General features: G+C 44.8%; 1 protein-coding gene across 1 annotated transcript in view; it reads left to right on the top strand.

The window, feature by feature from the left end:
- Positions 1-13,447, top strand: part of PCLO (piccolo presynaptic cytomatrix protein) — a 371,777-nt gene that overhangs the window by 171,077 nt on the left and 187,253 nt on the right. The window contains exon 7 of the mRNA XM_030216678.1: positions 354-2,338. Within this exon, the coding sequence (XP_030072538.1) occupies positions 354-2,338 (1,985 nt within the window). The remainder of the gene's footprint in view (positions 1-353; positions 2,339-13,447) is intronic.

Below are 13,447 nucleotides of genomic sequence, written 5' to 3'. Positions count from 1 at the left end.
CAGTATGACATGGCAGCAGATCTTTCTTTACAATATAGTTTTTGTGTTCCCCATCTCATTTCAGGATGACATTTTGGTTGCATTTTCTTTTGTTATCATTTTTTGGGACATTGTGGAAAATATTCTGGAGTGCAAGTATATTTTATTTTCCCTTTTATATGTGCTTTGTACACAGGTTCATGCATGTGCCTGCATGTTCCAACAATGCTTTTGCTTCATGTATAGGTAAATCATTAACCTGAAGATTTGCATGCAAATTTGTCCATTATTTTCAACAAGATGGAATGGCTTTCACATCCAGAAAACAACTTTATTGTGGGAAATTGGACTATAACTCTGCCCTATAATTTCAGGTGAGGTTATGGATTATTCAAGCAAGACCACAGGTCCTTATCCAGAGACTCGACAAGTGATTTCTGGCATTGGAATTAGTGCACCACAGTACTCCCAAGCAAGAATAACTCCACCTATAGGATCTCAGTATGGTGTAGGAAGTGTTTTAAGATCTTCCAATGGAGTTGTTTATTCTTCAGTAGCAACTCCAATTCCCACAACATTTGCCATTACTACTCAACCTGGTTCCATTTTCAGTACAACAGTCAGAGATTTAGAAAATCTCTACCCCAGTGCTACAGTGTCCTCCATATCGCCCCTTCCTACACCACTCGGATTCTTGACAACTGTTCCAGCAGGTATGGATGATACCACAATCCTGGATGCAAGTTTGCAAAATCTTGCTATGGAAATTGTAACTACTAAGGAAGAGGACCAGGTAACTGTAGTGACAACAGACTATGAGGCTTTTACTGAAATGGATGAAGATGAGGCTGGTTTTTTGATTGCTCCTGATGATAGCAAACAACAACAACTTCACTTACAGCGTGAGCTCCTTGAGCTTGAGAAACTTAAACAACAGCGTTTAGCTGAAGAACTGGAGTGGGAGCGTCAAGAAATTCAAAGATATAGAGAACAAGAAACATTCATGGTACAAAAAAAGCTTGAAGAGTTGCATTCTATGAAACAGCAGCTTTTGCTTCAACAAGAGGAAGAGAGGCAAGCTCAGTTCATGATGAGGCAGGAAACTTTAGCACAACAGCAGATACATCTGGAACAAATCCAACACCTTCAACAACAGCTCCATCAGCAACTAGAAGAACAAAAGCTACACCAGATATATCAATATAGTTATGACCCCTCTGGAAACATGCCACCACAAACAACTACAAACCAGGTAATTTTGGAAGGCCAGTTCACTACAGCAGAAAATAATCAATTTTGGACTGCTGATGATACAACCACAGCAACCTCAGTTGTACCTGATATTGAAATGCCACAGAATCAAAACTGGTATACAATTCCATCAGATGATGTTAATCAGTATATTTCGAGGCCTGGTATGCTGAGCTCTGTATCAGAAATGTCTCTTAAGGATATAGATGTAAGAGAAGAAAGACAGCTGAAAAAGAGAAGTTCTATGCCACGATTACGTGGTCAATATGACGAACTAGATGAGACTATACAGGAAGAAGCGAGATCATTTAAGAAGATTGTAGATAGTGGAGTGCAAACTGATGATGAGGATGGAGCAGAAAGAAGCTATACAGGTAGAAGGAGGAGAACTAAAAAGAGTGTTGATACAAGTGTTCAGACTGATGATGAAGATCAAGATGAATGGGACATTCAAACTCGGACAAGGAGGAAGTCACGTGTGGGGAAGTACAGTAACGGCACTATGGATGTTGAGAAGCATAAACAATCATCTAAAGTTTCCAGCATTGCTGTTCAGACAGTGGCAGAAATATCCGTGCAGACAGAACCCGTAGGTACAATACGGACACCTTCAGTGAGAGCCCAACTGGATGCTAAAATAGAAATTATAAAACACATTTCTGCTCCAGAAAAAACTTTTAAGGGAGAAAGTTTAGGATGTCAAACAGAAACAGATTCAGATGCACAGAGTCCCCAATATTTGACAGATACATTCTCACAAAAAGACAAACGGCGCCCCACACCATTAGAAATAGGTTACTCATCCCATTTACGAGCAGATTCTTCATTGCAGGTAGCCCCGGCCCCTCCCAAATCCCCTAAGGTTCTTTATTCACCCATTTCACCTATTACTCCAAGTCAAGTTTTAGAATCGGCCTTTGTTCCATATGAAAAAAACATTGTTGATGACATTAGTCCAGAGAAGACATTGCATGGTGATATTCTCCAGGCTCCGCCACCTAGTCCAAAGTCTGTGAAGATGCAACGCTCAATGTCTGATCCAAAACCTTTGAGCCCAACCGCTGAAGATGGCACCAGAACACATTTCCAATACTCTGAGTGTTACATGGTAAGATTTGTTTGCTTTCTTTGTAGCATTCATTAAAATGTTTGAATAATACAGGTTCTCATTCGCTAAGATTTTTTTTTCTCCTTAGTCAAAGAATGGGAAAAAAAGTTGAAGGACAACAGACCCACAGTTAGATTAAGGGCCCTTTCACTAAAACGTGGTAAATATGAGCTAAGCTTGTTTTAACGGGGGATTTTCCTATGCGGTAAGGCCATATTTAAGGCACTTGTATTTGAAGGATTTTAATTTTTTTTTGCATGTCCTACCAGACATTGTTGCCTCCTATTTAGGAAGTGCTAAGTGTTCCCACGTTAACCCTGTGTTATCCAGATAGCCCACGCTAAAGTGAACATACTTCATTTCCATGCCCATGACAAACCCCGTCCTGAAAAAATTACAATAAAATCAGCAATGTACATTTAGCGCATGTCGACATGAACATTATTGCAAAACACCTTAACGTGTTTTTCCCATGTTAAGGGGGAAAATTCTATATATGGTGCAGAATGTTAGGCGTTGCTCCCTGCCAAATTTTAAGCATGAAAAAAGCATTCTAACGGATGCAAGGTGCCAAAACGGGGCAGAAACAACAGTTTTGCATGAAAACGCACTTACCTCTGCAAAAGGGGTGTGGCCACTGAAGCGGCATGGGCAGGCCAAGGGCGTTCCCTTTTAAGGGATCCACGCCTGAATCCCAGCATTATGTGCTATTCTAGAAAGGGCACCAATCTTAGAACTCCTGTTCTAGAATGCTGTTCAGCGCTGATTTTTTTGCGCCACTTACAGAATTTTCCGCTAAGTGTGCATTAGCACTTCAAGTGATTAAGTAAAAGGGCCCATTTAATTAGCCAAATAAACAATGATGCTGCTGTTGTTTCATTCTCCCGGGGAACTAAATCAAGGACAAATCGTTTTCACCTCTGTAAAATACACCAGGCAATTTGTGCCCTAGCGTTAGTTCTTTGATATCTCAGGTGGATCTTGTTTTTCCTGATCTCTCAAAGAAATATACAGATTTTGGTAATATTGGGCCCTTTTACTAAAGCTTAGCGTGCGGTAAGTGTCATGTGGCCCATAGGTATAAAATAGAATATGCAACATTTAGGGACCCTTTTACAAAGCGGCGGGAAGCCCAACGTGGGCTTAGCACAGGCTAATCTGGAATTACCGCTGGTCCAACTTGGGCGCCAGCAGTAGTTCCAGTCCCGGCATGCGCCATTTTCCGCGATAGGGAAAATTGGCTCATATTTTATAACGTGGCACTGACCCAGCAGTAATCGCGCAGTGCCGCACGCTATCCAGTTACTGCTGGGTTAGCACAGGATCCCTTACAGTCACTTCGATGGACATCGGTAAGTGCTCCCCCTCGCATGGTCATGCAGTAAGAGCAATCATACTGCTTGGCCATGGCTATTTTCAGCCTTTTTTACCTGCTGCGGTGAAATGGCCCCCGAAGCTAGTGCAGGACCCCTTAGTGCACAATAATATCCGTTAGTGTGCGTTGAGCTTTGCTAAAAGGGCACCATGAAATGTTAGGACATTTTCTCCAGCTGCCTTTAGGCAAAATGTTTTCTTCGTGATGCAGAGATATTTTCTGTGGGTTCTCTGAAGGGTTGCTGCTGATGCAAATGAGTTCCATAGCAAAATTTTCCCACTAGGGGGTTCTTTTACTAAGACGCGCTAGCATTTTTAGCGTGCGCTAATATTTAGGGAGTTCTAAATGTGGACATCGCTAACGCAGTGGCGTTCCTGGCCTGGCTGGCACCCGGGGCGGAGCACCGATGCACCCCCCCCCCCCCGGGTGCAGCGCGCCCCCTGCCCGCTAGATGACACCTCCCCCCTCTGGCGAAATGACACCCCCCTGGGTGCACGCCGCTGGGAGGGGTGCCGCGGCGCGCGCCTGCTCCTCCGAGTTCACTAAACTTTGTTCGTTCGCTGCAGCTCCCTCTGCCCCGGAACAGGAAGTAACCTGTTCCGGGGCAGAGGGAGCTGCAGCGAACGAACGAAGTTTAGCGAACTCGGAGGAGCAGGTGCGCACCGTGGCACCCCCCAGTGGTGTGCATATGGGGTGGACCGCCCCCACCTCCCCCCCCTTGGTACGCCACTGCGCTAACATTTAGCGCTCCCTAAATGCTAGCGCATGTTAGTAAAAGAGGCTCTAATTTAGCAATGGGATCTAGTAGTAAAAAGTACTATACCTGCCATACTACTATATATATGTTTTGCGGTTGATGTGGTGATTCTATTTTTAAACAGCCCCTGAAGTAGAGTTCCCAAATCCTGTTGTTGGACGTCTACAAAATGAGCACATCATAGTCTATATCTATTTGAAGTTCTTCTTTTGTTGTTTGCTTATTGGAGAGAGAACACATTTTAAGTTGCCTAAAAGGGAGTTGGGAGGGGAGTAGCCCAGTGGCCAGTGCAGTGGACCTTGAGCCTGGCAACTAGGGTTCAAATCCCACTTCAGCTCTCTGTGACCAAGCAAGTCACCCAACCCTCCATTGCCCCAGATCAAAAATAAGTACCTGCATATCCTATATAATAATTCTCACCTCCAACGTTCTATGCTTGGGACCGTGGCTCCCTGGCTGCAAGTGGTCTGTGAGGCAGACAAGCACGGACGTCACTGACGTCAACACAGCTGATTCCAAGGCAAGGGGAGGAGTAGGGAAACACGCACAGCGTGTTTCCCTACTCCTACTACTGCCTTGGAATCAGCTGTCACCCCCCCCGCGCTACGGCCCCCTCGAAACCCACCCCCTCCCGCGAACCTGTCGATCCCCCCCCCCCGGAATGCCGAAAACCGCACCCCCCCTCCCGCCGCTGTTGTGCACTACCTTTGGGTGGGTTCCTCAATCATCTTCTTAGAAAGTTTAACTCCGTGCGTCTGACGTCAGACGCACGCAGAGGAACTTCCAGACAAGATGATTGAAGAACCTACGGGAAGGGAAGGTAGCACAACAACGGCGGCGGCGATGGCGGCATGGGGGGGGGAACGACAGGTTCACGGAAGGGGGGGGTTCGAGGGGGCCGTAGCACGGGGGGGGGGGGGGGAATTGCCTGCCTAAGGCCCGTTTCCTTGCCTACAGAAACGGGCCTTTTTTACTAGTAATACATAACAACTGCTTTGATTATAACCACAGAAAGGCAGTATATCAAATCCCATCCCCTTTCCTTTAGATTTAACTCAGATTTTATTAGAGTTCACTTGCATTTTTCTAGTTAAAACATATCGTATGAGTGTTTTCTTGTGCAGTTTTTACTGGTTATATAAGGGTGGTTTGTCTTAATATATCTATATAGATATATTTAAAATTTGTTTGATGACTGTTATTTGTTCTCTTTTTGTTTTGTGGCTATTGTAATACGGAGGCTGGTTGCTATCACTGTTTCCTCTAAGCAGGGAGGGAATACTCCAACTGCGTTGCTGCTGGAGGGGGGGGGGGTCTTGCTTCAATATTGTGTCTTCCATCACTAGGGACTGGCAGGTTCCCTGAAGTCCTGCAGAGCTTGCCTGTCTCTCACTATTGAGAATGTGATAGTGAAACAGCGCCCTCTACTGGCAGGACTGTAGGTGGAGGACTCCCGCTCAGCTTAGAGGGAACAGTGGTTGCTATACTCATATTTTTTCATAGCACCTGAGTTAAACACTTGCATTGATGAGAGCAGACATTGCAATGTCAATTTTATTTTGTGTAACAAGAGAGATGCAAATCAATAATCATCTTTTGAATTTACAGGTCTAAAATTTGCACCACTTATTGTAAGCAATGTGGTGTCTTTCCAGGCAGAAAGATCTGTTTTCCTAGTTATGCTTACGAGACAATTTTTAAAACAGCACAGACATTTACAACGTTCATGGATAATAATACCTGCAGATTATGGTTCTCATTTTCAGAGCACTCAGGGGTCCTTTATACAGAGCAGCAATGAGCCCAATGTGGACTTACCTCTTGCTCTTCTGGGACTACCGCCAGCCCAACATGGCTGCCGGTGGTAGTCCCGCCCCAAGCGCATGCCATTTCTGGGGGAAAAAGAAAACCCCCGGAAATGGCTTGCACAGCAGTAATCGGGCATCGTCGTATGTTGCCCGCTTGGGAGCCCTTATTGTCACCTCAGTGGGTGGTGGTAAAGGCTGTCTGTCACATAGCCACGTGGTAAGAGTTCTCTTACCGCGTAGTCATGTTTGTCTGGGGGCTTTTTACCTGCTGTGGTAAAACGGCCCCTGATGCTAGTGCAGAACCCTTCCAGAGGTTACTGTGTAATTTTTTAAGTCTAAGTGCTTTGAAAATACGCCTCAATATATCAACTTCTCAAAGGGAAATTATGTAGGTACTTTCCCTTTGAAAATTATCCATGAAAAATCTATTCACAGAGTTTTCCATCTTCTTTTTATTTATTTATTAGGATTTATTTACTGCCTTTTTTGAAGGAATTCACTCAAGGCGGTGTACAGCAAGAATAAGTCAAGCATAAACTATTGACAGTTACAGCAGTAAAAATATTCAAATAACAATACGAAGTATGGCATAATATGCTACATTACAATGTCAACACGATGCGTAATAAAACATTTTAAAAGGCAGCATAGGGTGTAAGCAAAGGTGCAACATATAGACAAGTAACAGAGAAACAGGAGTAAGAAAATAAGGGGACTAATTTTAAGAAACTTGAACATGAGGTCAGAAAGGGGCTTGAATATTATCTTTGCTAGAGTAGGGATACCCATGTTATAGTATGTGCTGCTGGTGTGTGTCTGTGTGTGTGTGTGTTGTTTCTTCCATTAAATGCCTGGTTGAAGAGCCAAGCTTTCACCTGCTTCTTGAAGTAGAGATATAGTCTTGGGTTAAGCGGAGACTTTCAGGCAGTGCATTCCAGAGTGTAGGGGCTACTCCGGAGAAGGCTCGCTTGCGGGTATCACATCATGTAATGTCTTTTGGAGAGGGTGTGGTTAGGGATACTCCTTGGGAGGACCTTGGTGTCCTTTGAGGTGTGTAGAGGGTCATCCTGTACTTCAAGTGTTCTTGGCCATTTCCTTTAAGGTCCTTGAAGATCACAGAGTATTAAATTTAGCCCTGTATTGTACCAGTTGCCAGTGAAGTTTTTGCAAAAATGATGTGATGTGGTCAGATCTCTCACAACCTTCTATTAGTCTTGCTTCAGCATTCTGAATCAGTTGGAGCTGGTGCAGACCACTGTTCCCTCTAAGCTAAGCAGGAATCCTCCACCTACAGTCCTGCCAGTGGGTGGTGCTGTTTCACTACCACATTTTCAATACTGACGGACTCCAAGAAACCTGTCTGTCTCTAGCCATTGAAAACACAGTATTGAAACACCACCCCCTACTGGCAGCATTGCATTTGGAGGACTCCTGCTCAGCTTAGAAGGAACAGTGATGCAGACCCTTTGTAGTCAGACTGTTGTAGAGTGCATTACAGTAATCCAGCCTTGATGTTATCATGGCATGCACAACTGAGACAAAGCTTGCCTTCTCAATGTAGCATAGCAGATATTTTAGTAGATTTCATTTTTTCCAACCAACTCAAGTACATTTTCAAAATGCAGAAGGATGAGCTGTAGCACCCCACCCACAGGAATGCCTTTGCTCCATCTGGGTAATAGTGGGCCTGTTGCTGATTCTATTTATGGAGACAGTTTTCAGATTAATTTACATACTTCCCCATGCAATGAAGATGGACAATAGTGATTACACAGGGAATTTTTTTTCCTTCAAATTGCTCAGCTTATATGCAGGCACATAACACAGTGGGCAGTGAGTCAGTGATTGTGTATCAGAGCTCCAGAAGATACAGGAAAGCTCTGAAGGAGATGAGCTGATGGGGAGTCTGGAGGATGTAGTCATTAAGGGGTCCTTTTACTAAGATGTGGAAAAAGAGGGCCTGTTTCTCATGCATGCTCAGACCCCCTTTTATTGCAGCGGGTAAATGGCTGGGTTTTTAAAAACAGAAATGGCCATGTGACAAGTGAACCACTTGCCTCGTGGCCATTTCATGGGAGGGGGAAGCACTTACCACCCCCACCCATTTAGGTGGCAGTGAGGGCTCCCATGCTAACCCAGTGGCACTGCCCGATTACCACCAGGTAAAAATAATTTTGTAGTGCCGGAAATGGCTCTCCCTGGTGGTGGGAACTACTGCCGGGCTGCTGCAGTAGCCCAGCGATATTTCCTGTTTAGCAAGCAGTAAGCTCACGTTGGGCCTTCCGCCGCTTAGTAAAAGACCCCCTAAGATTCCTGAAGTGACAGGAATTAGCTTTATGTTAGAGACAGGCAGCCTTAAAGATGTAGTCAGAAAGCATCAAGGGTTAAGAACACAAAGGAACGTAACTGAGCTCCTGCATCCCCTTAAGACTGCTGAAAAGCCGGACTGTTTGGCAGTGAGGGAAAGCACACAAGTGGGAGATTCTGGCTTAGTTGTCAGACTCTGGAATAAGGAAAGAGGAACCTGGATACGGTTACAGACTGTGAATTAAGGAATAAAAGTTCATTCAGGATTATCTTGTTTGTTTTGTGAAGAGTTTTAATTAGAAGCAAAAGGGAAGCATTTACCTGGTGACTAAAATGGCAGTGCATAGGCTGCAATGTGGAGCAAGCTGTGCAACAGCAAAGCCGCTAGAAATATAACCTGATTTAAAGGTGGACTTTGGTCCTGGGGAACTGAGGAACTGAGTTGGATTCCCACCTCAGGCACAGGCAGCTCCTTGTGACTCTGGGCAAGTCACTTAACCCTCTATTGCCCCATGTAAGCCGCATTGAGCCTGCCATGAGTGGGAAAGTGCAGGGTACAAATGTAACAAAAATAAAATAGATACTATTGGAGATTCTACATGGAATGTTGCTACTATTGGAGATTCTAGATGGAATGTTGCTACTGTTGGAGATTCTACATGGAATGTTGCTATTCCACTAGCAACATTCCATGTAGAAGGCTGCGCAGGCTTCTGTTTCTGTGAGTCTGACGTCCTGCACGTATGTGCAGGACGTCAGACTCACAGAAGCAGAAGCCTGCGCAGCCACATTGGTGACCTGCAAGGGCCGACTTCTACATGGAATGTTGCTAGTGGAATAGCAACATTCCATGTAGAATCTCAAATAGTAGCAACAGTGGAGGAGTGGCCTAGTGGTTAGGGTGGTGGACTTTGGTCCTGGGGAATTGAGGAACTGAGTTCGATTCCCACTTCAGGCACAGGCAGCTCCTTGTGACTCTGGGCAAGTCACTTAACCCTCCATTGCCCCATGTAAGCCGCATTGAGTGGGAAAGTGCAGGGTACAAATGTAACAAAAATAAAATAGATACTATTGGAGATTCTACAGGGAATGTTGCTATTCCACTAGCAACATTCTATGTAGAAGGCTGCGCAGGCTTCTGTTTCTGCGAGTCTGACGTCCTGCACATACGTGCAGGACGTCAGACTCACAGAAGCAGAAGCCTGCGTGGCCACATTGCTGATCTGCAAGGGCCGACTTCTACATGGAATGTTGCTAGTGGAATAGCAACATTCCATGTAGAATCTCCAATAGTTGCAACAGTGGAGGAGTGGCCTAGTGGTTAGGGTGGTGGACTTTGGTCCTGAGGAACTGAGTTTGATTCCCACTTCAGGCACAGGCAGCTCCTTGTGACTCTGGGCAAGTCACTTAACCCTCCATTGCCCCATGTAAGCCGCACTGAGCCTGCCATGAGTGGGAAAGCGCGGGGTACAAATGTAACAAAAAAAAAAATATTGCCAGAGAGCTGGGATTGTTACTAATCAAGGGCCTGGAGAAAATGGCTTTCTCATTCCATAACATCAGCTAGAGGTTTACTGTAGAACTTAACTCTATTTAAAGCCCAGAGGATATAGTGTGGATTACGGACGGTCAGAATAGCTGGATCTGAGGTTGTTGTTTGTATTTCACTTTAGATCAAGTTGTACAGGGGAGTTCTGTGGTAAATGTATACAGGGCTACGTAGAATCCCCTGGTGAAGCAACCTTAAATGAGTTATAAATAAGCCTTTAAATAGTACATCAGTGTCCTTCCTCATTGACGGGAAAGGAAGGTTGGTACAGGGTTCCTGCCCTAGAGAGTGAGGCTACAGGAGCCACTGTAATAATTAGTGTGCATTTCATCTATGGAGGACATTTAAAATGCATTTCTGTATATAAAATATTATTCTATATGCAGAAATGGCCTCTACTAAATTTAACAAGCAAAAACAAATTATTTTCCAAAACAGTTTCTGAATAAAAAAAATAAGGGGTCCTTTAAGGTGCGCTGAAAAACGGACTGCGCTACTGTAGATGCATGTTTTTGGTGTCCGCAGATCCGTTTTTTTCAATGCGCCTGTAAAAAAGGCCTTTTCAAAATTTTCGCTGAATGTGGACGTGCGGCAAAATTAAAATTAGTGCGCGTCCATTTTGGGTCTGAGACCTTACTGCCACCCAAGGACTTAGCGGCAAGGTCTCATGCAGTAACCATGCGCTAACCATCTACGCGCGTAGAATGATGATTACCACCCGGTTTCTGCCAGGCGCAGGGAAATATTTTCCAGCGTGCATAGCGGACACGTGTAAAAAAACGAAATTACCGCCCCGGGCCATGTGGTAGCCGAGCGGTAACTCCAAATTGACATGTGTAGGATGCACATACGTGCCTGCACGGCTTCGTAAAAGGGCCCTTATATAAATGAATGTGTAAACTCATACTCCCTTTGTCATATACTGCCAGCGACAGTCAGGATATTCAATGCTGGGCCATATCTGACTGCAGGCATTAAATATCCATTTTTTTTTTTAAGCCAGCTAATGAATGCCCAGTTAACTTGATATTCAGAGTTAACCAGCCGTGCGTTACTGTATAGAGACAGGACACCTATGTACGTGATCTTATTTACGTGCTAACAATGAAATTCGGGAGCTAACCGCACTCCGCCCCAAACCCCCGTCTGCAACACCCCCAAAATAGGCAGCTTGCACTTCAGCACTATCTGGTCATTATCAGCAAAACTAACTGGTTAACCGCGACAAGCGAGTTAAACGGTCGTCGTCCATTCCAAGCCAGTTCACTTGCGCTAAGTATTAGCTGGACGGATTATAGATAGATTTAAATGTAGGTATTTATTGATCTAAGTGTGTGTTTTTTAGGATCTGTCCTATCTTGATTGGAGTTCATTTCTGTTTATGTGCTCTGCATATATTTTATATGTGTTTGAATTTTACCCACAGCCTTTTCTTAATCTCGTTTCCTATCTAGTCCTGCCTAATTATGCTCTCACCTATCCACCCTTACTTGTTTGTTTGTCCTTGACAAATCCCTGGTTACTTACTGCACATGAATTAATTTGCTTCTTGAACTTTTTGTAATTTGTGTTATATTCTGTACATTATTATGCTTTATTCACTTTATTGTTTGTAAGACACATTGAACTTGAGTCTGTTTCAGGCTAATGTGGGGTATAAATGTCATGAATATATATATATATATATAACAGTGCCACCTGGGCATGGCATGGTCTGTATCACCAAGTCTGCTCCTTCTTGCCCTTTTTCTTGTAAAAGGTCAGGAACCCCCACCACCACCGATCCAGATCCATCTCCGGTCCAAGCTTTCTAGCTCAGACACTCACACAGCAACCATGTTCCAAAACATAAACAGGAGTGGCCTAGTGGTTAGGGTGGTGGACTTTGGTCCTGAGGAACTGAGGAACTGAGTTCAATTCCCACTTCAGGCACAGGCAGCTCCTTGTGACTCTGGGCAAGTCACTTAACCCTCCATTGCCCCGTGTAAGCCGCATTGAGCCTGCCATGAGTGGGAAAGCGCAGGGTACAAATGTAACAAAAATAAAATAGATACTGTTGGAGATTCTACATGGAATGTTGCTACTATTGGAGATTCTACATGGAATGTTGCTATTCCACTAGCAACATTCCATGTAGAAGGCTGCGCAGGCTTCTGGTTCTGTGAGTCTGACATCAGACTCACAGAAGCAGAAGCCTGGGCGGCCACATTGGTGATCTGCAAAGGCCGACTTCTACATGGAATGTTGCTAGTGGAATAGCAACATTCCATGTAGAATCTCAAATAGTAGCAACAGTGGAGGAGTGGCCTAGTGGTTAGGGTGGTGGACTTTGGTCCTGAGGAACTGAGTTTGATTCCTGGCACAGGCAGCTCCTTGTGACTCTGGGCAAGTCACTTAACCCTCCATTGCCTGCCGCATTGAGCCTGCCATGAGTGGGAAAGCGCGGGGTACAAATGTAACAAAAATAAATTAAAAAAAAAAAATAAATTAGCAAAGTTCAGTCTCCAAAACATGACACAAGTCTCACTGACACGTGCTTCAGGATTCAAAGGAAACATAAACCCAAAAAGAATTCATGCAAAAACTGCAAAGTGTTTCCAGGACACAGCCTAGAGCTCTGCCCTTTAATGAACCTCTCTCTGACCAGGTTAATTCCCCACTTGATCCCTGCACAATAATGGTCTCTGCACATGGCTGACCCTGACCCTGACCCCCTCTCTTTCTCTTCAGGCAAGTCAGTACCTGTCTCACAACAGCATTTTTCCCTGTTCTCTCCCCTTCTCTCACTAGCCAGGCACTGCATTAACTATAGGGCCCACCTGCCACTGGTTACTTAGCCTGTTTACTCCTCTGTGAGGAAGGTTCCCCTGCCCTCAGACAGGTTGCTTTCCTTCTCTCTCCTTTCCTCCCTCTTTCTCCTGGTCACAGCAGGCTTTATAGCTCTGGTCTTCCCCCCCCCCCCCCCCAAACAGCCCCAGCAGTTTCCAAGGCGCACAGAATATACTACTTACTGAGTCAGGGCCAAAGACTGGATCTAATTCCTGGCATGTCCATAAGGACTGAATCCTTTTCCTCCAGGAAAGCACTACAGGTGTGGAGCATCTCCCTTCCTCAGGCCATGCCAGGTTATCTCCCCTCCAGGGTTCTGTGTCTGTCATGAGAAAGACATCACTAAGCACTACTGGGAAGGGTTTAGAACCTGGGGAATCTGCCCTCTCTGTAATTATACTCACCCCTCTCCTGCTGCAAGCCTTCCAGTGATGCACAGCCAGTTATCCCGGTAAAACTCCTTTCCCTTCTTATAGTATTTACA

This window comes from Microcaecilia unicolor, chromosome 10 (genome assembly GCF_901765095.1).
Source record: "Microcaecilia unicolor chromosome 10, aMicUni1.1, whole genome shotgun sequence".
In the NCBI taxonomy this organism is placed as follows: Eukaryota; Metazoa; Chordata; class Amphibia; order Gymnophiona; family Siphonopidae; genus Microcaecilia; species Microcaecilia unicolor.
The sequence above is the reverse complement of the archived record's forward strand: the minus strand, read 5'-3'. Positions and strand labels throughout refer to the sequence as shown.